The sequence below is a fragment of the Chiloscyllium punctatum genome, chromosome 7 (assembly GCF_047496795.1).
Source record: "Chiloscyllium punctatum isolate Juve2018m chromosome 7, sChiPun1.3, whole genome shotgun sequence".
Taxonomy (NCBI): Eukaryota; Metazoa; Chordata; class Chondrichthyes; order Orectolobiformes; family Hemiscylliidae; genus Chiloscyllium; species Chiloscyllium punctatum.
Genome location: NC_092745.1, coordinates 112911820 through 112937780, shown reverse-complemented (window position 1 = coordinate 112937780; position 25961 = coordinate 112911820). Strand labels below are relative to the sequence as shown.

General features: G+C 41.5%; 1 protein-coding gene across 2 annotated transcripts in view; it reads left to right on the top strand.

Annotated features, from left to right (window-relative positions):
- Nucleotides 1–15364, top strand: part of LOC140480052 (choline transporter-like protein 3) — a 90625-nt gene extending 75261 nt beyond the window's left edge. For both annotated transcript variants that reach the window (XM_072574613.1, XM_072574614.1), the window contains exons 13-16: nt 5842–5979; nt 10017–10253; nt 12452–12550; nt 13844–15364. In XM_072574613.1, the coding sequence (XP_072430714.1) occupies nt 5842–5979; nt 10017–10253; nt 12452–12550; nt 13844–13861 (492 nt within the window). In that variant the 3' untranslated portion in view covers nt 13862–15364. The remainder of the gene's footprint in view (nt 1–5841; nt 5980–10016; nt 10254–12451; nt 12551–13843) is intronic.
- The last annotated feature ends 10597 nt before the right edge of the window (nt 15365–25961 follow it).

The window sequence follows — 25961 nt, the reverse complement described above, 5'->3', positions numbered from 1 at the left end:
TGCCCTGGGGAAAAGTCTCTGGTTACTGACTCTATCTATTCCTCTCATTATTTTGTACACCTCGATCAGATCTCCTCTCTTCCTCCTTCTCTCCAGAGAGAAAAGTCCGAGCTTATTCAACCTGTCTTCATAAGGCAAGCCCTCCAGTCCAGGCAGCATTCTGGTAAACTTTCTTTGCACCCTCTCCAAAGCCTCTGTATCTTTCCTATAGTAGGGCGACCAGAACTGGATACAATATTCCAAGTGTGGTCTCACCAGGGACTTGTAGAGCTGCAGCAAAACCTTGCGGTTCTTAAACTCGATGCCCCTGTTAATGAAAGCCAAAACATCATATGCTTTCTTAACAACCCTATCCACTTGGGTGGCAACTTTGAGGGATCTATGTACTTGCACACCCAGATCTCTCTGTTCCTCCAAACTGCCAAGAATCCTGTCGTTAAACCTATATTCACCATTCGAGTTCGACCCTCCAAAATGCATCACCTCACATTTATCCAGGTTGAACTCCATCTGCCATTTCTCAGCCCAGCTCTGCATCCTGTCTATGTCGCGCTGCAGCCTACAGTAGCCCTCTATACTATCGACAACACCTCCAACCTTTGTGTCATCTGCAAATTTACTAACCTCCTCATCCAAGTCATTTATGAAAACTACAAAGAGCAGAGGCCCAAATACAGAGCCCTGCAGGATCCCACTCAACATTGTCCTCCAGGCAGAATACTTTCCATCTACAACCACTCTCTGCCTTCTGTCAGCGAACCAATTCTGAATCCAGATAGCCAAATCTCCCTGTATCCCATATTTCCTGACTTTATGAATGAGCCTGCATGGGGAACCCTATCAAATGCCTTGCTGAAGTCCATATACACCACATCCACTGCTTGACCTCCATCGACCTATCTTGACACCTTCTCAAAGAACTCAATAAGATTTGTGAGGCATGACCTGCCCCTCACAAAGCCATGCTGGCTGCCTTTAATCACACTATGCTTTGCCAAATAGTCATAAACCCTATCCCTCAGAATGCTTTCCACAACTTTGCTGACTACAGACTTAAGACTGGCTGGTCTGTAATTGCCAGGGATTTCCCTATTACCCTTCTTGAAAAGTGGAACCTTTTCCTTCCAATCCTCCGGTACGACTCCCATGAAGAGTGAGGAGACAAATACCCTCACCAGTGCCTTAGCAACCTCCTTTCTCGCTTCCCAGAGCAGCCTCGGATAAATCTGGTCTGGCCCTGGGGACTTATCAATCTTAATGTTTTCCAAAATTTCTAGTACATCATCTTCATCAATCTTGATCTATATCCCAGCTCCTCTATGTTTTCATTCACAACAAATTCCCTTTCCTTGGTGAAAACCGAAGCAAAAAACTTGTTTAGGGCTTCCCCTATCTGCTCAGACTTCACGCACGAGTTCCCTACGCTATCCCTGACTGGCCCTACCTTCTTCCTGATCATTCTGTTATTCCTCACGTATGAGTAAAACGCCTTTGGGTTCTCCCTAATCCTTCTTGCCAACCCTTTTCCGTGCCCCTTCCTCGCTATCCTCAGTCCATTTCTGAGCTCCCTTCTAGCAGGCATGTAATCCTCTAAAGCTATGCTAGATCCTTGCTTCCTCCACCTTATGTAAGCTGCCTCCTTCCCTTTGATGAGAAGCTCCTCTGTTCTCGTCATCAAAGGTTCCTTAATCTTACCCCTTCTTACCTGTCTCAATGGAACAAATCTGTGCATCACTCGCAACAACTGCTCCTTAAATAGTCTCCACATGTCTACTGTGCCCTTTCTGTGGAACAATTGCTCCCAGTCTGTACTTCCCAACTCCTGTCTGATAGCGTCATAATTTCCTTTTCCCCAATTAAATATCTTCCCCCAGTAACTGGACCTTTCATTCTCCAAGACTATGCTAAATGCGAGACAGTTGTGATCACTTTCACCAAAGTGCTCTCCCACCGCGAGATCTGACACCTCTCCTGGCTCGTTGCCGAGCACCAAATCCAAAATGGCCTCTCCCCTTGTCGGTCTGTCTACATACTGAGTAAGGAAACCCTCCTGAACACACCTGACAAAAATGGCTCCATCCAAACCATCGGCACTTAGGAGGTTCCAGATGATATTGGGAAAGTTGAAATCACCCATAACAACAACCCTGCTACTTTTACATTTTTCCAGAATCTGCTCGCCAATGAGATCTTCAATCTCTCTACTGCTATTAGGTGGTCTGTAGAAAACCCCCAATACGGTGGCTGTTCCCTTGCTGTTCCTAACTTCCACCCACACTGACTCAGCAGACAAACCTTCCTCAACAACCTTTGTTTCTGCAGCTGTGATGCACTCTCTGTTCAGCAAAGCTACACCCCCTCTTCTTTTTCCACCCTCCCTGTTATTTTTAAACGTTCTTAACCCTGGAACATCAAGCAACCATTCCTGCCCCTGTGAAACCCACATCTCCGTTATGGCCACAACATCGTAGTGCCAAGTACTGATCTATGCTCTAAGTTCGTCACTCTTATTCTGGACACTCCTTGCATTAAAACAGACACACTTTAACTGATCCCTTTGTTTCATCATGTGAGAAACCTTCCTGATAGATTCAATATATCCTGTCACTCTCCTGTCTGTAACTGACCCCCTCTGAGACATGTGTCTCCGATTCCCACCCCCCTGCCAAACTAGTTTAAACCCTCCCGAATTGCACGAGCAAATCTCCCAGCCTGGACATTTGTAGCCCTCCAGTTCAGGTGCAACCCGTCCTTCATGTACAGGTCCCACCTTCCCCAGAAGGTATCCCAATGATCTAGGTATCTGAAGCCCTCCCTCCTGCACCAGCCTCACAGTCATGTGTTAAGCTGCATTCAGTGACTGTTCCTCATCTCACTGTCTCGTGGCACCGGTCGCAAACCTGAGATCACTACTCTACTCGTCCTGGTCTTCAGCTTCCAACCTAACTCTCTGTAGTCATTTTTCAGATCTTCAATCCCTTTCTGGCTATATCATTGGTGCCAATATGTACCACGATTTCTGGCTGCTCACCCTCCCCCTTCAGAATCTTGTAAACCCGATCGGCGGCATCCCCCTCAGCCTCCCTAGATGTCCTTCGCTCCTCCCTTGCACCTCTCGGCAAATGGAGGCCCCGATGCCTGAACTAAGGTTTTTAAACCATTAGTCTCACTAAATATCACCACTGTTAATTGGACTCCAGGATGAACATTTCCCATCAACAGCCACCCACTGTCTTCTTTCAGCCAGCCAATTTCTGATCCAAACCACTAAATCACCCTCAATCCCATGCCTCCTTATCAAAAACCTGACTGAAATCCACAGACACTACATCAACTGTTTTACCCTCATCCATCTGTTTGGTCACCATCTCAAAGAGCTCAACAAGGTTTGTAAGGCACGACCTACCCCTCACAAAACCATGTTGACTATCCCTAATCAACTTATTCCTCTCAAGGTGATTATAAATCCTATCTCTGATAATCTTTTCCAACACTTTACCCACAACCGAAATAAGGCTCACTGGACTATAATTACCAGAGTTGTCTCTGCTCTCCTTGAACAAGGGAATTTTTGCCATCCTCCAAGTCTTCTGGCACTACTCCTGTAGACAGTGATGACATAAAGATCAAAGCCAAAGGCTCTGCAATCTCCTCCCTGGCTCCCCAGAGAATCTTAAGATAAATCCCATCCGGCCCTGGGGACTTACCTATTTTCACACTTTGCAGAATTGCTAACATCTCCTCCTTGAAAACATCAATCCCTTCTGGAGTAGTAGCCTGCATCTCAGGTATTCTCCTCGACAGCATTGTCTTTTTCCAGTGTGAACACTGACAAAAAAAAGTTCATTTAGCGCTTCCCCTCTCTCCTCGGACTCTACACACAACCTCCCACTACTATCCTTGATTGGCCCTAATCTTTCTCCAGTCATTCTTTTATTCCTGACATACCTGTAGAAAGCTTTAGAGTTTTCCTTGATTCTACCTGTCAACGACTTCTCATGTCCCTTCTTGGCTCTTTCTTTAGGTCTTTCCTGGCTAACTTGTAACTCTCAAGCGCCCTAACTGAGCCATCACATCTCATCCCAACATAAGCCTGCTTCTTCCTCTTGAAGTTTCTCATTCCTGGAACTATTCTTCTGGATCACTTCTGCACTCTTTCCAATGCACTCTCCATCTAATGTGGCATGTAGAATTGTAGACAATACACCAGCCTAGGTGTAACAAGTGTCTTATATTAGTTTAACATCACCTCCCTGCTCCTTTACTTTATGCCCCTATTAATATAGCAGAAACACTGTATGCTTTATTCTCTGCTCTTTCCCCTTGTCCTGCCACCTCCAGTGATCTGTATTCATGTTCGCCCCAGTCCCGATGCTTGTGTAGCCCAAATAGAATTGTTATTTTGGCTTTCTGATTTTCCAGTCAAAGTGACCATATCACACCTCTCTGCTATGACCTTCATCTACCACTGTTTGCCCACTGCACCAACTTGATGACGAGCTTTTGGAGTTCCACACTGTCCTCCTCAAGTGAAAATTCTTCCAAATTTAGTGTCATCTCCAAACTTTGAAATTGTCCCCAGCACACCATGATCCAGTTCATTAATATAAAACAGAAGAAACCAGACTCCGAGTAGCGACTCCTCGAGGTCCTTCCTCTAACAGACCTTGCTCCAGCCTAAAAAAATCTGTTAGGTAAAAACAATGACTACAGATGCTGGAAATCAGATTCTGGATTAGTGGTGCTGGAAGAGCACAGCAGTTCAGGCAGCATCCAAGTAGCTTCGAAATCGACGTTTCGGGCAAAAGCCCTTCATCAGGAATAAAGGCAGTGAGCCTGAAGCGTGGAGAGATACTTCAGGCTCACTGCCTTTATTCCTGATGAAGGGCTTTTGCCCGAAACGTCGATTTCGAAGCTACTTGGATGCTGCCTGAACTGCTGTGCTCTTCCAGCACCACTAATCCAGAATAAAAAAATCTGTTGACTATTTCTGTCTGATTCCAATCACTCAGAAGATTTTGAATCCACTTTGCTACTGTCATTACATTTAATAGTACCTGTCAGTTACACTTTACATTACCTGTCAGTTTGGCCTTAAAATAAATGTTATGATTGCAATTACAAACACTTGATTAAACACATCAGTTGCAAAAGGCTAGGATTCCAAATTTTTTTTTAAAACTATGCCTTAGTACTGGTTTCTATCTGACCCTGTCTTGGGTAAGATTCAATGAGAGACAATTATCAGAAGCCAGTTATAAATTACAATTAATAAAACTTAATAATAGTATTGCAATTAATGTGAGCTAAGTTGCTAACAATTCAGTTTGGCTGTAATGGGGAGAGTCCATTTAACCTTTTCTACTTGACAGTGAATAGATGAAAGTATATTCCTCTGAGCCCAATCTAGGGAACCACCAGCTTGATGGTGCTTCTGAGAGTGAAGTTGCTATAGTCAGCCCAGGATCCTACTGCAGACTGCTATGCAGTGACCCTTTCTGAAAAGTGAACATATCCAGCAAGGAATGCAAGGGTTGATATCTGACACAGTTTGGTTCAATCATATTCACTGTCTTGGTTCAGGCAAGTAAATTGGGCACTTGTGTGGTAAACTGATGTGAACTGAACAGCAAATAAAACAAGAGGGTGTTAAGGGGGAGCATGGGTGTTGTGTGGGTAAAGCAGTGAGGGTAATTCCAGATTATACATTTTCATGGGAAGGACAAAAGAAATAAAGGGGGTAAAAAAAACTTCAATTTTCACCATGTTGCTTTAAACGTACTGCAAAAACTGGTGCATCACTGTTTAGTATGTAGCCCAGTTGTAACTTTTGTGTTTCAGAATGCGTACATCGCAACTGCAATCAATGGGACAAATTTCTGCACCTCAGCCAAGGAAGCTTTCTTTCTAATTGTAAACAATGCGCTGAATGTGGCAGCGATCAACTGCTTTGGAGACTTTCTTCTGTTTCTTGGCAAAGTAAGTACTTTAATACCACTGAGAGGCTGCCACTTCCATGCTGCAGTCATAGAGATGGACAGCATGGAAACAGACCCTTCGGTGATAAGGAGAGGCTGGATATGCTGGGACATTTTTCTCTGGAGCGTAGGAGGTTGTGGGGTGACCTTATAAAGGTCTATAAAATCATGAGTAGCATATTTAGGGTGGATAGCCAACAGCTTTTCCCCATGGTTCAGGAGTCTAAAATGAGAGGGCATGGGTTTAAGGTGAGAGGGGAGAGACGGAAAAGGGTCCACAGGGGTAATTCTTTCACACAGACAGGGTGGTGAATGTCTGGAACAGGCTGCCAGAGGTAGTGGTGCAGGCGAGTACAATTTTTGTTATTTAGGAAACATGCCGACCAGGTATTCTAAATTAATCTAGTCCCATTTACCAACATCCGGCCCATATTCCTCTAAACCCTTTCTATTCATATACCCATCCAGATGCCTTTTAAATGTTGCAATTGTACCAGCCTCCACCACTTCCTTTGGCAACTCATTCCATACATGCACCACCCTCTGTGTGAAAATGTTGCCTCTTAGGTCCCTTTTATATCTTTCCCCTCTCACCCTAAACCTATGCCCTCTAGTTCTGGACTCCCCCACCCCAGAGAAAAGACCTTGTCTATTTATCCTATCCATGCCCCTCATGATTATATAAACCTCTATAAGGTCACCCCTCAGCCTCTGAAGCTCAGGGAAAACAGCCCCAGCCTATTCAGCCTCTCCCTATAGCTCAAACCCTGCAACCCCGGCAACATCCTTGTAAATCATTTCTGAACCTTTTCAGGTTTGTAGCGGTGAAGGGATTTGCTAAGTATTGATGTTTATTGTGAATCATTCTTTGCTATTCTCACAACTAAGAATACGTTTCCGGTAAAATGGTAAAGTCGTCATAGTCTAGTATGTCATTAGAGAGAGGCAACTGGTGGTGATTTAACCTAAGGGTGACCATGCCTCAAGCAAGAAGACAGATTGAGAAGGACAGTCCTTCATGGTAACCTCAGCCGATGTGAGGATTGAACCTACACTGTTGGCAAGGTGTAATTCTTTCTGGGATCATTGTGACATTCCCTACTACTTCAGAGTTCAAAACTTTTAATTATATTGGGCAAATCAATGTCCCATTGAATACTTGATAACTAAACTAATCCAATATCACTTATGTGATACATTTGACTCAGGTTTAATTTATATTAATAACATGAGAAGCTTTGGAATTTTATATTAAAGGCTGCATATAAAGCAGGTTATTGTTGTGAATCATGGTCCAGTTTGTAATCCACATGGGACTGTAACCAAGGGTAAATTGCATCCTTTCTTTGGTTGTGTAGCAATTTATAATAACAATAACTGATGGTAAAATTAGTCTGTTGAGTAAAGTAATATAGTTTGATGTTGGTACGGCCACTTTTGGAGTACTGTTTGTAGTTCTGGTTACCCTATTATAGAAAGGATATAATTAAATAGAAAGAATGCAGAAAAGATTTACTACATTGCTACCTGGACTGAAAAGTTTGAGTGATAAGGAGAGGCTGAATATGCTGGGACTTTTTTCTCTGGAGCATAGGAGGTTGAGGGGTGACCTTATAGAGGTCTACAAAATCATGGGAAGCACAGATAGGGTGGATAGCCAACAGCTTTTCCCCACAGTACTAGAGTCTAAAACTAGAGGGCATGGGTTTAACGTGAGAGGGGAGAGACACAAAAGGGTCCACAGGGATAATTATTTCACACAGACAGGGTGGTGAGTGTTTGTTTGGAACAGGCTGCCAGAGGTAGTGGTGGAGGGGACTACAATTTTCTCATTTAAGAAACATTTGGACACAGACATGGATGAAATAAGGTTAGTGGGATATGGACCAGGTAAAAAGGTAAAAAGGAATTCCTGATGAAGGGCTTTTGCCCAAACCGTCGATTTTACTGCTCCTCGGATGCTGCCTGAACTGCTATGCTCTTCCAGCACCACTAATCCGGGATATGGACCAGTGCAGGCAAATGGGACTGGATTAATTGTAAACACTGTTCGACATGGACAAGTTGGGTCGAAGGGCCTGTTTCCATACTGTAAACTTCTTTGGCTTTAACCTGCTGCATTCTTCTTCAGTAGGATGTTTTGGATCATTTTTAAAGCTAATCAGAGAAAGATTACTTTATAGGCCCTTGGGATTGCAATCTATTTATATCACCAATAACAGTCCAGAACCTGAAGGCCAGACTATTACAGCAGTGAGGGAATGTCACATTCTCCGAAGTGTCTGCTTCAAGTGAAGAATTGAAACTGTCTGTAGCAGTTCAGGTAAATTTTAGAAATTACTACGATATAATTTAGGGAAGACACATGTTTGCCAGTTATCCTAGCTTTTGTTTTTGCTCTTAATTAAGACTGGTTCCACAATGATCCTGCTCTTAACCAAAACCTTCTTGATTGTGTTTCCTGGCTAGTTGACAGAGATATGTCAGTAATGGCGAGCCCTTCCCTTGCTAACTCATGTCAAATGTAGCAATTCAAGTGCTGTCTCAGACTGAGATCAACTAACTTAACAAAAACCAAAGAGGTGTGGGGGTGAATATTGGAAGGATTGTAGGGTGTCAAATCAGTAACTCTTCATGATCAGAAATGATTCCACTGGATAAATCCACTTGGTAATTAAACATAGTTAAAAATCACGCAACACCAGGTTATAGTCCAACAGGTTTATTTGGAAGCACTAGCTTTTGGAATGCTGCTCCTTCATCAGGTTGCTGTGGAACAGGATCATAAGACACAGAATTTAGAGCAAAAGCTTTTGCTATAAATTGTGTCTTATGATCCCATTCTACAACCACCTGACGAAGGAGCAGTGGCACTCCGAAAGTTAGTGCTTCCAAATAAACCTGTTGCACTATAACCTGTTTTTTTTTAGATTGAGATTGACTACAGTATGGAAACAGGCCCTTTGGCCCAACATGTCCACACCGATCCTCAGAAGAGTAACCCACCCAGACCCTGTATTTACCCCTGAGTAAGGCACCTAACACTATGGGCAATTTAGCTTGGCCAATTCACCTGACCTGCACATCTTTGGATTGTGGGAGGAAACCAGACCACCCGGAGGAAATCCATGCAGACACGGGGAGAATGTGCAAACTCCACACAGACTGTCGCTCAAGGCAGGAATCAAACCCATGTCCCTGGCGCTGTGAGACAGCAGTGCTAACCACTGAGCCACCATGCTGCCTGGTGTTGTGTGATTTTTAACTTTGTCCACCCAGTCCAACACCGGTTCCTCCACATCGCAATTAAAAATGTGAAGTGATGTTTCCAATGAGTTTAGTTTCCACAGATTTACTGTAAAAGCTGACATGGAAAAATGGCCATTTCAGTGAGGTACAACCAGCTAGCTATGTCCCAATAAGGAGAAAATGAATTGGCCAATAAAACCTTTAGGTTAGATTACTTACAGTGTGGAAACAGGCCCTTCGGCCCAACGAGTCCACACCAACCCACCGAAGCGCAACCCACCCAGACCCATTCCCTTACGTTTACCCCTTCACCTAACACTACAGGCAATTTACCTAACCTGCACATTTTTGGACTGTGGGAGGAAACCGGAGCAAACCCACGCAGACACAGGGAGAATGTGAAAACTCCACACAGACAGTTGCCTGAGGCAGGAATTGAACCCGGGTCTCTAGCGCTGCGAGGCAGCAGTGCTAACCACCGTGCCGCCCCTTTTTTTTAAAAATTAAAAATCATGTCTTAAGATTTGGAGAATCAAAATCATTAGAGTGCTTGGTATCCAGCATAGTTGCTTCTTCTACTGATCAGATAAGAATCACAACAATCACAATTAAGCCAGCCAGAGCAGCACCAACTATAATAGGGATAAGGACACGGGGAGAATGTGCAAACTCCACACAAATCTTGTTATGCAAAATCAACATTAGTGAAATAGTCATCTTCAGTGAATAGCAGAACTTTGCATGATGTTTGTCTAAGAAACATATATCAATATGTTTTGTTCTTTTCAGGTATTTGTAGTGTGTTTCACAGTCTTTGGAGGCCTGATGGCATTTAACTACAATCGTGATCTGAATGTTTGGGTCGTCCCACTTATAATGGTGTCCTTTTTTGCCTATTTGATGGCACACTGCTTCTTGTCTGTGTTTGAAATGGTGGTGGATGTCTTGTTCATGTGTTATGCTGTTGATCTGGCGACAAACGATGGGTCAACTGAAAAGCCTTACTTCATGGACAAGGAATTAATGGTGAGTATTACAGACTAATTTCCACTTTCTCATTCTGGAATAAGTCAAAGTGGGGTTGGAGATGAAGCAGGGTAAGGGGAGTTATATTGTCTTCTTCTGCAGCATTCAAAACCTAAAGGTGCCAGGTGAATTCTGACTCGAAAGTCCCTAAACCAGCTGGGAAAATCTAATGATCAGGGTAACTCATCAGAGAAAAACCAGCAACACGCACAACCGTCAGAATTTCTGAGGAACTGTTCCTCCAATCATAAGTTCTTTCTCTCCTACACTAGTTGCTGATAGAGGTGGAGAAAGAAGGGGGAGAAAGAGAGGCTTGCAAAAGAGAGAGGACAGTTTTGAATCGATCAACAAAGAAATACTGAGCTAACTAGGAACTGGTGAAACTGTAATTCAGTGAAGTAATTGTTTCCTTGCAAAGAAATGTGGAGGCTCCAGTTTTCAGAAGCTACAATATCGGAAAATCATGTTGTGGATGCTATTATGACGAACACTCTCAATTGTTAAGTTTAAATGTGAAATTGAGATTGAGATGTAGAAGGGTAGTAACTGGCTAAAATTTTACAACTTTGTCCATAGGCTGTAGGAGTGCATTAATTGTGACCTCACTGATTACTAGAAGAATTGTCTAGGGTAATGGGTATTTGTATACTGAGGTGTGTCAGTTATTTCAGTATTCTGTACAGATACTCAGTCCCAGTGCAGTAATACTTTTATGTTAGCCAGTTAAGTAAAAAAAAACCTATAAACCCTTTTTAGTTCAGATGGCTTGAATTCCTTTTCAAGTCTCATGTTTTAAAATATATTATCCAGTTTTGATGGCCTTAACCCTGTTTTAATTTCTGACAGCTTGAAGGCTTCACCAATGACCTGCTGTTCTGCACAGCTGCAATTATTCTTTTGAACTGAAAACCAGATTATCCTGAACAAGTATTTGTATCACAACTTAAACTCCTAGTGGCTACGATGTATGTCATAAAAGGTCAAGTTCCAGGACATCGATGTAGAAGTTCCTGAGGGCAGTGTTCTAGATCCAACTGCCTTTGGATACTCATCAATGACCTTGCCTCCTTTATATGGTCAGAAGTGGTGATGTTTGCTGCTGATTCAGCACCATTCGCTACTCCACAGATGATGAGGCAGTCCATGCTTGGTGTAGCAAGTTCTGGACAATATCCAGGTTTGGACTGACAAGTAATATAGTCAATGACTAGCACTTGTGGCTATGTCCAATGAGAAGCAAATTTCCAAGTCATCTCCCTAATAGACTTCTTCAGCTGCTGTCTAATGTTTTAAGCCTGAGATCCAGGATCGTGTAGCATCTCAGCGTCTCCTACTACTTTTTATTCCAACATCCTCTGAGGCGAGTTTAAATTTCTCACATGTCGACATAAATACAAAAGGTATTGCTACTAATTGATTGCATAACCTAATACGTTCATAAGAATGAAAAAGGAGCCCCAATTACCAAATGGTAGCCCCTACAAAATCTCTCAAAACACCCATAATCTGTGTTCAAATATTAACTTGCTATTTAAAACCATTATGCATTCGCAAATCGAATGCAATGTAACATCGTAAGTGTTGCACTTTAGAAAAGCATATTGTATGGCAACATTGAGAGCTCACAAACATCCAATTATAATTTCATGAAATGTTAGTTCACCTCAACTTGAAATTGCTTGGATTTTTAATAAGTGCAAAAACTAATTTTCCTGTAGCTGTTTGGATTCCTTCCAGATGAGCATATTAAGAATGATCAGACCAGCTGTATGTGTAAACACTTACTACTTCAATAACTCAAAGAAACAAACAAAGTTACTGTGCCATGAACTGTAACTAATGACCGGCACTTAGCTCATGCTCATTAATTTGAGGAATGAGAGACTTTCTGGGGCAAGGCATCCTTTCAGCAACTTTGCTGAAGTTGCTTTTTATTAAATGATTGATTTATGCCCTGCAGGATAGTCCTCAGGACCTTGAAATATTTGTGTTGGTTTTCTGCAAGGAAAAGAGATGTCAGGGGTGAAGGCCCATTTAATAATTGAGCAGCTGCATTGAGTGTGTTTGTGTATGTGTCTGGTCATCATGCTGCTATAACAATTACATGTTTATTTTGACATGTTATAAGCATGAAATAATCCATATGTATTAATTGTTCTAAGAACTCCATTTTTTCTAATTCTTTTACTGCTTTCTAGGAATTTATAGGCAAAAGCAATCAAAAGTATAAGAGGATTGATCGAAATAACAAAGACAACCTGGAAAATAACCAAAATGCAACACAACTACTGCCAATGGTTAGTGTAGCAAATTGTTCCAGAGTTTGTTTAACTGCTGTACTGACATTTCACTTCCAAATCCTCTCACATGATGTATGTTGTATATTCCATGTATTTAAAATATTATAGAAGAGGTGGATAAAAATTTTATCTGTCACTAAACAGCAGTTACATTCCTGCGTTTGTGCTTTAAGTTATGGATATCAATGCTTTACGTGTTATAGACTAAGTTTGCACAAGAGAACTGAAGTATTTAAATTGACAGTTTGAAGGTAGGGGCTCATCTTGTGCATTCTACAAAGAGCTGATGGGTTTTCATTTGTGCTGTTAGCAATGGCTTCCAATACAGAACTCAACAACTTGCATTTTTGTAGCAACCTTTCTATAGGAGATGGATAGGCTATTCAGCTACTTTAAATGGAGAGATCAAAGAGGAGTAGTAAATGACAATCACAAGAAATGAAATTGGGGACTTCAACCAAGACTGTTCTGCTGGTGTAGGAGAATTAGAATTGTTCGAAAGGGATTTAGACAGGAAATTATGGGTAGCAATGGCACACAAAACCCTAAGAGAATGGAACATTAGATATGGAGCACAAGGTGGAAAGATGGAGAATGGGCTTCTTGAGAATAGTAGCTGTAAAACATCAACATTAGGGAAAACAAAAGGATCCAGAGTTGGTTTTTAGGGAAGAAGATTCTAACAGGAGTGTGAAGTTCATATGCAAGAAACTACAGACTTTTTTTAAGAAATCAGGATTAGGAATAAAAGGGAAGGTGGAGTGACTGGAAAAATATATAAGCCCCTCATACTTTATGTTGCAGGTGAGGATGGAGATATTTCGTTAAGATTCTGCAATTGTGCTTGATCTCCAGGGTAACGCTCAGTAGTGAGATGTATGCTGTTATTTGAGATGGGCAAACCACATTTGACTGAACAATCAAGCTAATCAAATTCCAGGTGCACTCTAGTCTGCAGCCCTCAGATATGTAGGTGAGCAAAGTTCAATGTGGACGGGTATGTTTAACCATCAATGTACAGAATTGGGGACATTGCTTAACAGCTCAAAAGCATTAAACAATTTATACAGCAAAAAACTGGATGTAGTCCAGCCAGGAATTTCTGGTTACCTGTCCAGTAGAATCAATAGGAGAAAGGCAAGATGGAGTAGTTTGCAAATGAAAAGCCACGCTAATTTAGGAAATCCCACCCTTGCCATGTTAAAATATTCATTTAGCATAAATATTTTATTGTGTAGTTCCAAACATCACACCTACAGATTAAAACTACAGTTTTTTTTCCATTTACAGGGCACAAATACAGCTTGATGGGTCTTCATTAAATTGGGAATCAACATCTTCATTTGCTGCAAGCTAAATGGAGAACTCTTATCAATTGTCTGGTCAACACAGATGTATTTTGCTACATTTTGAGCAACAAGTTTTTTAGAATGTTTTGTTGTTGAATCTGTCATCAGATGCTATAACATCCATATTCCTTTCACAAACTGAACTATAAGCTATGCAGGGGCTAATATAAAACAGAATTCCTTATGTTCCCAGATAACTCCCAATGATATTAGCTCTAGGTTGGTTCTAAATGTTTCTCCAACATCCATTTACTGTTTTGTTAAACGATCGGGGAGAGTTTCAATGCTAACATCTATCTTCAGGGAAAATGAATATACTGAATGAAAATGTTCTCTTTGAAGAATATTTTTAAAATGTGTTGTTAATTGAGCTAACATATCAATGGATTGATTTCAAATATAGGGTAAGAATGGCCTTGTGATATTATCACTACACTATACTATTAGAGACTGAGGTAATGTTCTTGGAACTCGAGTTCAAATCCAATCATTGACAATAATAATCTGGAAATAAGTTTCATGATGATCATGAAAAATCCATCTGGTTCACTAATGTCTTTTAGGGAAAGAAATCTGCCATCCTTACCTGGACTGGTCCACATGTGACTCCAGACCCACAGAAATGTGGTTGACTCCTATCTTGTCCTTTGGGAAATTAGGAATAGGCAATAAATTCTGGACCAGCTAGTGACACCCACATGCCATGAATGAATATAAAAAAGAACATGGATTATCCTATTAAATTCATAAATGCTTTCGTTACTCACTATTTTAAAAAAAATCCAAGAAATAAGATTTCTGACTTCAATGTTTAAAAAAGTTGTTTTGAAAGTTGTAAGATTAACATTGAAGTCTTTGTATCTGTAATATAATATTGTAATAAAATATTAACATTACTTTCTGATCCCTTCTAACTATGAACATCACCACTCTCCCACACCTCCTGGTCAGGTGAATGCTCAAGTCTTGAATCCCTGTTTGAGTGTAGCATCGCGCTTTTTTTTGTCCTGTGTGAAGGGAGGAAATACACACAAAGGGTGGTAGAGGTTTAGAATTCTTTTCCACAAATGGCTGTTGATGCTAAATCAGTGGTTAATTTTAAATCTGAGATATATTTTTGTTAAGTAAGAGGTATTATGCGAAATGGGCCAAAGGTAGGTATACAGTTGGACTACAGATCAGCCACAATCTGTGAATAGCAAAACAGACGCAAGGGCTGAATAGCCTAATCCTGTTCTTACGTTTCCAATGAGATTAACATGAAGACTTGTAACAGCCTTGACCTGCTGTGCAAAATGGTACGTCTGTACTGTGAATTGTGTGTAATTCAAACTTAAAGACACTAATGTTAAATTGACATCAAACCTATGTGCTTACTAGTCCTAAACAAGAAAGTAATACATTTGGTGAGATGTAGACATTAAAGATTTTTCCACTTATAAAACTGCCTTAGGTACTAATACTTAATGAATGAGTCACTTCTATTTGTTTGTCTACATTACAAATAATTTCACTCAATTGAGCAGAAGCGCTTTCCTAGATTGAGTAACCCAATGTTAGCCATTTTGTATGAATAATTTGAAGATTTTACATTTCACAAACGAAACAATGGATAAGCCTTTCGTTTCAAAGACGTTACAATTCATGCACTACAAGAGTTCATTTAAGGGATGCAAGTGAGTAATGTATTTTTTTTTAGAACCAATTCATACTAATTGAATGAAGCCCTTTTTATCATTGAACAGAACAATTTGTTAAAACACTTTGTACTACAGCAAATCTATTTGCAAAATTAAATTTGGGTCATATTAAAAGTTACCATCATTGCACTGGATGATGAATTGTAAGTTCTTAGAATTTACAAACTAACATTTCAATTCAAATGCCAGTTGGACCAAAGTCAGTCTGCTTTATGCTGTACATACAAATGATATTGGGTGAGAGTCTGAATAGGTTGAAAAACACTGTTCTTAAACAGATTTGTTTTAATCATCTTGCAAATTGCATGCATATTAATTTCAGACTACATGATATATACAGATTTTTTCAATGGTAAAATCTAAGTGTCCAATCTAATGGAATCCCCAAATAGTATTTTCTAATGGACATGATTCTCATTTGTATATATTTGAAAAACAAGATGTAGAAAGCTATTGAAGAGGCTAATGAGAGAACATTCTTGTCCTAGCTCTACTGGTGCAGCAATACTGGTACCTGACACTAATTTGCATATCCTTTGTACTCTAAATAACCTATAACATGAAACAGCTATCCCCTAAAGAACACTATCCAAAAAAACAATAGCACTGGCTGACTGTGATGATGGTAGTGGTGGTGGACATACAGCAGAAAAGCCCAGGACTAAAGAAAATGATGTACTTTTGTTTAATGCTTTTCATGGGTTCAAAGCATCTGATGCCAATAAAATGTGATCACTGTTTTAATATAGAAGCCCACGTGCATTTTAAACTAGGACTTTGATCCACTCCATGATGGCTTGGGCTCAGTTAAACTGTCCTAGATAGCTGTAAACACTTAACAATTGATGCATTGTTTAACCTCATTATTACTAGAACTCAAAGAAAATGGAACCCAATTTTACCACTCTGCCAGCCATAATATAGAGTTGGCTGGCTCTCTGCCACTGAGCTATAACAATGCCATGCTGTGTTAAAGAACGTAAAGCACAAATTCAATCATGAAAACATCCAGCAGCAGAATGCAAGGTCTTAATTAAAATGCCAATATCGCATTTTACAAAAGGTACTATTTTAATTCTGATCACTCTATTCATTTAAAGTTTTCTAAGCAGTTTTAATGAGTATCAGTAAGAAAATTGTGACAAAAGTGTGCTTTGGAAAATATTTTCACGAAGAAATGTCACAAGATTATGTAAACTGAAATCCTGTGCATGATTCCAACAGCTGCTTTCATTACCATATTACCCACCATACTTTGTTTAGATGGAGTTCCCAATTAAATTACTGATTGACAACGAGTGAGATAAACATCAAAACATACAATTGCAATGAATTATGTATTATTTCTGGTTAGAAGTATGTTGCTTCCATAAGACCATAAGACATAGAAGCAGAAGTAAGGCCATTCGGCCCATCAAGCCCACTCCGCCATTCAATCATGGCTGATGGGCATTTCAACTCCACTTATCCGCATTCTCCCCGTAGCCCTTAATTCCTTGTGACATCAAGAATTTATCAATCTCTGTCTTGAAGACATTTAGCGTCCCGGCCTCCACGGCAATGAATTCCACAGACCCACCACTCTCTAGCTGAAGAAATGTCTCCACGTTTCTGTTCTGAATTTACCCCCTCTAATTCTAAGGCTGTGTCCACGGGTCCTAGTCTCCTCGCCTAACGGAAACAATTTCCTAGCGTCCACCCTCTCCAAGCTTCCTTCTGATTTTGTAGGAGACAACAGTAATATTGAGAAACTAACGACTATAGTACGCATTATTTAATTCCATTTGAGACTCTTCAGATAATGAAACCATCCATGCAAGATCACATGGACTGCAGTAATCTTTGGAGCCAGGATACTTTGTCAAGGAGAGCTAGAGTTGGGCAATTGGAGACCAGGAGTGTGTATGATGTGAATAACTGGGGCACATCATTTTGATAGAGCTAGGCACAAGCAATACCGCCCTCAATATGTTTGCCAAAAAAAACCCAACTTTGGGGACAAAGTTCAACTCCTGAAATGTGGTTGTCCAAGAATAAGAATCCAAGTCTCTGTTTTGACAGAATGCATTCTTGATGATATATCATCCTGGGTCACACACTGACCCTCCCACACAGGCACTACAGCATTGAAGAATAACATTGAGCAATGTACAAAAGGCCACAATTCAGGATAGGCCAGCTGTATCATGTGGGAGCCAGCTGATCCCAGTGTGAACGGCAGTGATCAAATCTGCAGCAAGCGTTCATTGCTGGAAGAACTCTGGATCAGAATTGATGATCTGGAATCTGAGCTTCAAACACTGTGGCACAGCCAGGAGGGGGACAGTTACCTGGACGCTTTGTTTCAGGGGGCAGTCACACCCGATAGATTAAGTTAAAAATCACACAACACCAGGTGATAGTCCAACAAGTAGATTAAGTAATTCAAATTCAGTTAGTGATCAGCAACAACTGTGACTGTAAGTGAGGAAGGTAGGGGGTATTCTGAGTTCAGGAGTGCAGGACCCTCAGTCTTTGACCTTATCCAACAGGTATGAGATTTTTGCTCTCTGTACAGATGAGCAAAAGGGCTGTGGACAGGATGAGCCAGCTGACCATGGCACCATGGTGCAGAAGGCCATTCAAGAGGGGGGAAGCAAAAAGACAAGAAGTTGTTTTAGGGGATTCTATAATTAGAGGGACAGATAGTATTGTTTGCAAGCTGGATCAGGATTCCTGCATGGTGCGTTGCCTGCCTGAGGCCTGGGGCCTGGGTGCAGGACATCTCCAACGGGCTTGAAAGGATATTGGAGCGGGAGGAAGAAGATCCAGTTGTTGTGGTCCACGTTGGCACTAATAACATAGGCAAAGCTAGGAAGGACAACCTGTTTGGGGATTATCAAGCATAGAGTCAGAGATGTACAGCATGGAACCGGATCCTTCGGTCCAACCCATCCATGCTGACCAGATATCCCACCCCAATCTAGTCCCACCTGCCAGCACCCGGCCCATATCCCTCCTTCCTATTCATATACCCATCAGTTTTGGAAGCGGGGGAGGGAGGGATCTGTACCAATGGGACGGTATCCACCTGAACCAATCTGGTGAGTGTTCTAGCGAAAAAGATAAATAGGGTGGTCATGAGATCTTTAAACTTGTGAGTCAGGGGAATGGAAAGGGAAAGCAACAGAGTATGGAGTCAAGTGGAAGGATAAGCAACAGGTTAGCACATGAGCAGGGTTTAAGTTCTAGGCAGACTAGGAATGAAGCAAGAAGGAAGGAGAGCTTAGGACATATTACTAGAGATGTTGGAAATCATGAGGATAAGAAAATTAGCATTAAGGTGCTTTACCTGAATACTCGTAGAAATCGTAACAAAGTAGATGAATTAATGGCATAAATCATCATGAATGATTATGATGTGGTGGGCATCACAGAGACGTGGCTGCAGGTGATTCAGGACTGGCAGTTAAACATCCAAGGATTTACAACTTATTGAAAAGACAGCGAGGTGGGCAGAGGGGGTGAGGTTGCCTTGTTAGTTAAGAATGAAATTTAAATCTATGGCACTGAATGACAGAGTCAGAGGATATGGAGTCTATGTGGGTGAAGTTGATGAACCACAAAGGCAAAAAAAAAATCATAATTGGCGTTATGTACAGATCTCCTAAGTGGTCAGGACCAGGGGAGCAAGACGTCCTGAGAAATAGGACATGTCAGAAAGACAAGGTCACCGTGGTCATGGGGAACTTCAATATGCAGGTGGACTGGGTAAATAATGTTACCGGTGAATCCAAAGAAAGGGAATTCATAGAATGCTTACAGGATGGTTTTTTGGAACAGTTAGTGATGGAGCCCACAAGGGAGCAGGCTATTCTGAACAATGTGCTACGTAACGAGCCAGACTTTGTAAAAGATCTGAAAGTGAGGGAACACTGAGGAGGCAGCGATCATAATATGGTAAAGTTCAGTCTGCAGTTTGAAAGAAAGAAGGCAAAATCGGATATAATGGCTTTAGTTAAATAAACGTAATTATAGGGGCATTAGAGAGGAATCAACAAAAATCAACCGGAAAGAGTTTATGGATTTAATTGAGGACACAGTACAGAGGTTCATCTCAAAGAAGAGATCCGGGTTCAATTCCCGCCTCAGGCAACTGTCTGTGTGGAGTTTACACATTCTCCCCATATCCGGGATTTAAATCTTTCCTCTGGGTGCTCCGGTTTCCTCCCACAGTCCCAAAATGTGCAGGTTAGGTGAATTGGCCATGCTAAATGACCTGTAGTATTAGGTGAAGGGGTAAATGTAGGGGAATGGGTCTAGGTGGGTTGCTCTTATGAGGGTCGGTGTGGACTTGTTGGTCTGAAGGGCCTGTTTCCACACTGTAAGTAATCTAAAAAAAAGAAAGATTATTGGGAGCCGGGGTGGGGGGAGTAGGTAGTGGATTAGACTGTCATGGCTGACAAAGCTAATCAGGAAGTATATCAAAGAAAAAGAAAGAGCCTATAAATTGGCTAAGAGCACTGGGAAATCAGAAGATTGAGAAGACTACAAAAACAGGAAAACAACGAGAGAAATAAGAAAGAAGAGGACCAAATATGAAGATAGGCTAGTCAGTGATATTGGAAATGATAGTAAAAGTTACTTTCAATATATAAGAAACAAACGAGAGGCAAAAGTAGACATTGGACTGCTCCAAATTGATGCAGGAAGTCTAGTGCTAGGAGACAAGGAAATAGCTGAAGAACTTAAATACCTTGCGTCACTCTTCACAGTGGAAAACATGAATAATATCCCATTAATTACAAGAGTCGGGGGCAGAATTGTGTATGGTAGCCATTACAAAAGAGAAAGTGCTAGAAAAGCTAAAAGGTCTAAAAATGGATAAATCTCCTGGCCCCTATGGGCTACATCCTAGAGTTCTGAGGGAGGAGTTGGTTGTGATCTTTCAAAAGTCACTGGAATCAGGGAAAGTCCCAGATGATTGAAAAAATCACTGTTGTAATCCTCTTGTTCAAGAAAGGATCAAGACAAAAGATGGAAAATTATAGGCCGATTAGCCTAACTTTGGAATTGCAGGGTCAGATTAGAACAAGTCAGCATGGATTTAGTAAGGAGATGTTGTACCTGACAAACCTGTTAGAATTCATTGAAGAGGTAACAAGTAGGTTCAACCAGGGAAACCCAGTGGATGTTATCTATCAAGACTTCGAAAAGGCCTTTGATAAGATGCCTCATGGGAGGCTGCTGAATAAGGTGAGGGCCCATAGTGTTTGAGCTACTAGCATAGATTGAGGATTGGCTGTCTGACAGAAGGCAGAGAGTTGGGATAAAAGGTTCTTTTTCAGAATTACAGCTGGTGACAAGTGGTGTCCCACAGGGTTCAGTGTTGGGCCACAGCTGTTCACGTTATATATTAATGATCTGGAAGAAAGGACTGGGGGCATTCTGGCAAAATTTGCCAATGATACGAAGTTAGATAGACAGGAACGTACTACTGAGGAAGTGGGAAGACTGCAGAAAGATTTAGACAGTTTAGGAGAGTTGTCTAGGAAATGGCTGATGAAATTCAACATGAGCAAATGCAAGGTCTTGCACTTTGGAAAAAAGAATACAGAACTATTTTCCAACGGTGAGAAAATTCATAAAGCCAAAGTACAAAGTGATCTGGAAGTGCTAGTCCAGGATTCTCTAAAGGTTGATTTGCAAGTTCAGTTCATGGTTAAGAAAGCAAATGTAATCATTTATCTCAAGAGGGTTGGAACATAAAAGCAACAATGTGCTTCTGAGACTTTGGTATGGTTGAGGAATACCTTTTGACAGGCTCATTTGATCAGTCTACCAAATGTGGTGGCAGATTGAGTCCACCTGAGCGAAGGAGACAGCAAGAATGGTTAGGGCTGGAGAGATGTGGAAAAGGTAGAAGCTGAAAGAGAGGTTAAATAGGAGAAGGTCAAGGGAGATGAAGGGAAACCAAAGTGCAATGAGTTGTTGGAGCAATAGGCTGCAAGGGATGGAAGGAGAACGGAAGGCTGTTTGTGGACCGGGGAGACTGCATGGGAATGGGTAGAGAAGGAGAGACTGCAAGGGAATGGGGGAGGAGAGACCGCAAATGATTTGGGCAGAGGTGGCTAGAGGCAAGAATAAGTAGCAGCAGGTACACCGCAACTCAGGTGAGGGTGGGATAGGAGACAGCATGGCTGCAAGATAGGTGAGATAGAGAGAGGCTTGCTGCAAAGAAGAGACAGCAGTTTTAAACCAGTCAACAAAAGTAACATTCCAATAACTGGATTTGTAATCCAAAGACTCGGGGAATGTTTGGTGATTTGGATGCAAACCCCATTATGGTAGGGGGTGTTACTTGAGTTTAATAAAATCTGGAATTAAAAGGCGTTGAATGATGACTTGCATTGTTGACGATTGTCATAAAAACCCATCTGGTTCACTACTCTGATGCCATTCTTACCAGGTATGGCCAAGATGTGACTGCAGATTATCAGCAATGTGGTTGACTCTTAATTGCCCTCTAAATAGACTAGCAACACACCCAGTTTTGGGCTGGCACGGTGGCTCAGTGGTTAGCACTTCCCTCACAGCACCAGGGTTCCAGGTTCAATTCCAGCCTCAGGTGACTGTCTTTAGAGTTTGCACATTCTCCCTGTGTCTGTGTGGGTTTCCTTCCAGTGCTTCGATTTCCTCCCAAAGATGTGCAGGCCAGGTGAATTGACAATGCTAAATTGCCCGTAGTTTTAGCTGCATTAGTCAGAGGGAAATCTTTGGAGGGTCGGTATGGACTTGTTCGGCCGAAGGGCCTGTTTCCCCACTGTAGGGAATTTAATCTAATCTAAAAATGCTTAAAGCCTCCAAAAAAAAATATGAAACCGAAGGACCACCTGGCATTGACCTACACACTGAAAATAACAACAGCAAGCTCAGCCCTGTCAGAGCTGCACAATCCTCCTTACTAACTTGTGGGAGCTAGAGTCAAAGTTGGGGCACTGTCTCTCAAGATAGTGACAGCCATGTTCTCAGAATCACACTATACCAGGTCCCACACACCAACACCATCCTTGGTTACGTCATGAAATCAGTGCAGCACAGGTGGCAGTGCAGCAGTACAAAGGAGAGAGAATGTTCCTCTGGAAGTCTGCAATGTTAACACTGGATCCCATTAAGTTTCATTGCATCAGGCCAAGCATGAGCAAGGAAACCTCTAATTACCATATACTTCCACACGCTTGCCAACGGATCAGTATTACTCCATAAGGATGAACACTTGGAGAAAACATAGGTGGCAAGTGTCCAGAATGTATTCTGGTTGGGGGACTCAAACGCTCATCACAATGTAGCTCAGCAGCAGCATTATTGACTAAGTTGGTCAATTCCTTAGACCAACTGGATCGTCAGCAGTTGGTTAGGAACCAGGAGAGTGAAAAACCATCCTTTAACCCATTCTCACCAATGTGCCTGTCACAGATGCTTCAATCCATAACAGTACAGGTAAGAGTGCCAACCAGTCCTTGTGCAGAGGAAGTCCAAACTTCGCATTCAGGATAGCCTTCAAGGTAATGTGACACTATAACTGTGCTAAATACGATTGGCTTTGAACAGATCGTACAAGACAATCAGAGGTACTGTGGGCAATCAGCTGCAGCATTTAAATTCCAACACAACCTGCAACCTCAAGCCTGGCACATTCCCCACTCTAACATCATCAAGCAAGGGAATCTTAGTTCAATGAATGTATAAGGGCATGCTAGGAACAGTGCCTAAAATAAGGTGGTGTCAACCTGATGAAACTACAACACTTGGATCACATACATGTTAAGCATGAAAGCATTAAGTGATATGCAGGGCTAAGTGTCTCTACATCCAATGGATCAGATCAAACTCTACAACCCTGATACCAGGCAAGAATGGTAGTAGACAATTAAACTCACTGGAGGAGGTGACTCTATAACATCTCCTGCATCAATGATAGAAGAGACCACCACATCAATACACAAGAAAAGGCTGATGCATTTGCAAAAATCTTCAGCCAAAAGTGATGAATGGATGTACCATCTCAGCCTCTTCAAGAGATGTCTAGCATTACTGATGACAGTCTTTAACCCATTCAATTCATTGCACATGCTATCAAGAATGGGCCAGAGTCACTGGAATCAGAATGTGTTCTGACAATATTCCAGATGTGTGCTCCAGAACATGCCATGCCCTTAGCCAAGTTATAACATTGGCATCTACCTGACAATATGGAAGATTGCCCAAATATACCCTGCAAATAAAAAGGACAAAGCCAAAATGGCACAAAAATATAAATGAAAATTACTTTGTTTACTTCTGTTGTATATGTGATTATGCCTAGGTTTGTAGATGAACAGGCTATACTCCAATTCTTTTGTCCTGATAAACAATGCAGCCACTCAAGTGTTCACTGCTACAATTTACCATGTGGGAACCAATTCTTCTTACAGTTACTAATACCCTATTTAAATAATTCATTCATCATTAAATATTAGCTTCTAAAAAGATAAAGCTTTCTCAATGCATCTACACTGCAGTTTGTGAAAATAACTACACTCAGGTTCTAGTTAAGCACAGCTTCATTTAAGATGGCTGTTGAAAATTCTCAGCCTAGTTGATAAGCTATCTGCGTGCTTGGGTAGACAGGATGCAGCTCTCTTCAAAAAGCTAAAATCAACATTCAGAAACAGGGAGGTGGTGATCCTGTGACATTCTTATGTTCTATTTGAATATTTAAATAAGGAATGGGAGCATGAATCGGGCAAATTACCTTTGACCTTTCCCCAGAATTCAATTGGATTATGTGCCCATAAACCTGTCACTTTGCAGATTCAAAATGTGTCTAACTCAGCCTTTAACATATTCAGTGACCCAACTTCCACTGCTCTCTGGGGTACAGATTTCCAAACATTACCTCAATCTTCTGTTTCAATAGGATCAGTTTTCAATTGTCTAGACATCAAAGTTATAGGCCTGATGTGTACATTTCCTCATTAAGACAAATCCTTTATCCCAGGAATCCGCCTAAGCCTTCTGTGAACTCCCTCCAATGCAAATATATCCCTCCTAAAATAAGGAAACCAAAACTGTATGCTGTACTCGAGATGCAGACTCAAGCAAATTTGGGCAGCACAGTGGCTCAGTGGTGAGCACTGCTGCCTCACAGCACCAGTGATCCGGGTTCGATTCCAGCCTTGGGTGACTGTCTGTATGGAGTCTGCACATTCTCTGTGTCTGCGTGGGTTTCCTCCAGGTGCTCTGGTTTCCTTCCACAGTGCAAAGATGTACAGGTCAGGTCTATTGGCTATGCTAAATTGCCCATAATGTTAGATGCATCATTCAGAGGGAATGGGTCTGGGTAGGTTATCCTTCGGCGGGTCAGTGTGGACTTGTTGAGCCGAAGGGTCTGTTTCCACACTGTAGGGAATCTGATTTTTTTAAAAAAATAGATATCCTCTACATTTTAGTACTATTTATAATACTTCTGTATTTCATTAGGTGGAAAAGCTACTGAGCGTTGTGAAAATCTAATGATACCATACTGGATTTCCCTGTCAGTTTGTCTAAGTGGTGTAGAAAAAGGTCTTCCAAGATGAGTGTCTATTTGCTTCTCCTCCTCCCACCCCCAAGAGTCAGATCATGTCCCTTTTCTTCCCAGGATATTGACATTAGTGCTAAATTATTTTGCACTCATACAAAATTTATCAATGATACCAATGCATTTATTTTCCACCAAATGCACAGACATAGTATGTTGGACAGTAGGCCATCCAGCACTTCAAGCTTGCTCTGCCAGTGTGATCACGGCTGATTATCCAAATCAGTGCCCTGTCCCCACTTTTTCTTCATACCTGTTTAAACTCTTTAAAGAATTAAATATTTCACCTTCTGGAAAACATTCAATGCTTTGGCTTCAACAACAGTGCGGCAGAGAATTTCATAGCTTACCAGTATCTAGGTGAAGAAATTTCTCACACCTAAATGGCTTACCTGGAGTCCTTAAACTGTGACCCCAGCTCTGGACTTCCCGGTCATCAGGAACATCTAACCTGCAATTAACTGGTTTAGTCCTAATAGAAAATTATATCTTTCTAGGAGACCTCCTCATTCTTCCAAACTCCAGCAAACAGACCTAACCAATCCAGTATCTCCCCATATGTCAGTCCTGCCATCCTAGACATGCATGGTACAATTAAGATTTCAGATTATGTGGCATTTCTGGTTTGTACTTTATTTAATTATTCAAATGGTGTTACTGAGTGAAATACAGGTATGGCACCTCAAATAAGACTACGTTGGGACAGAAACCATGCTAATCGAGGCTCAGTGGTTTGCACCGCTGCCTCACAGCCAGAG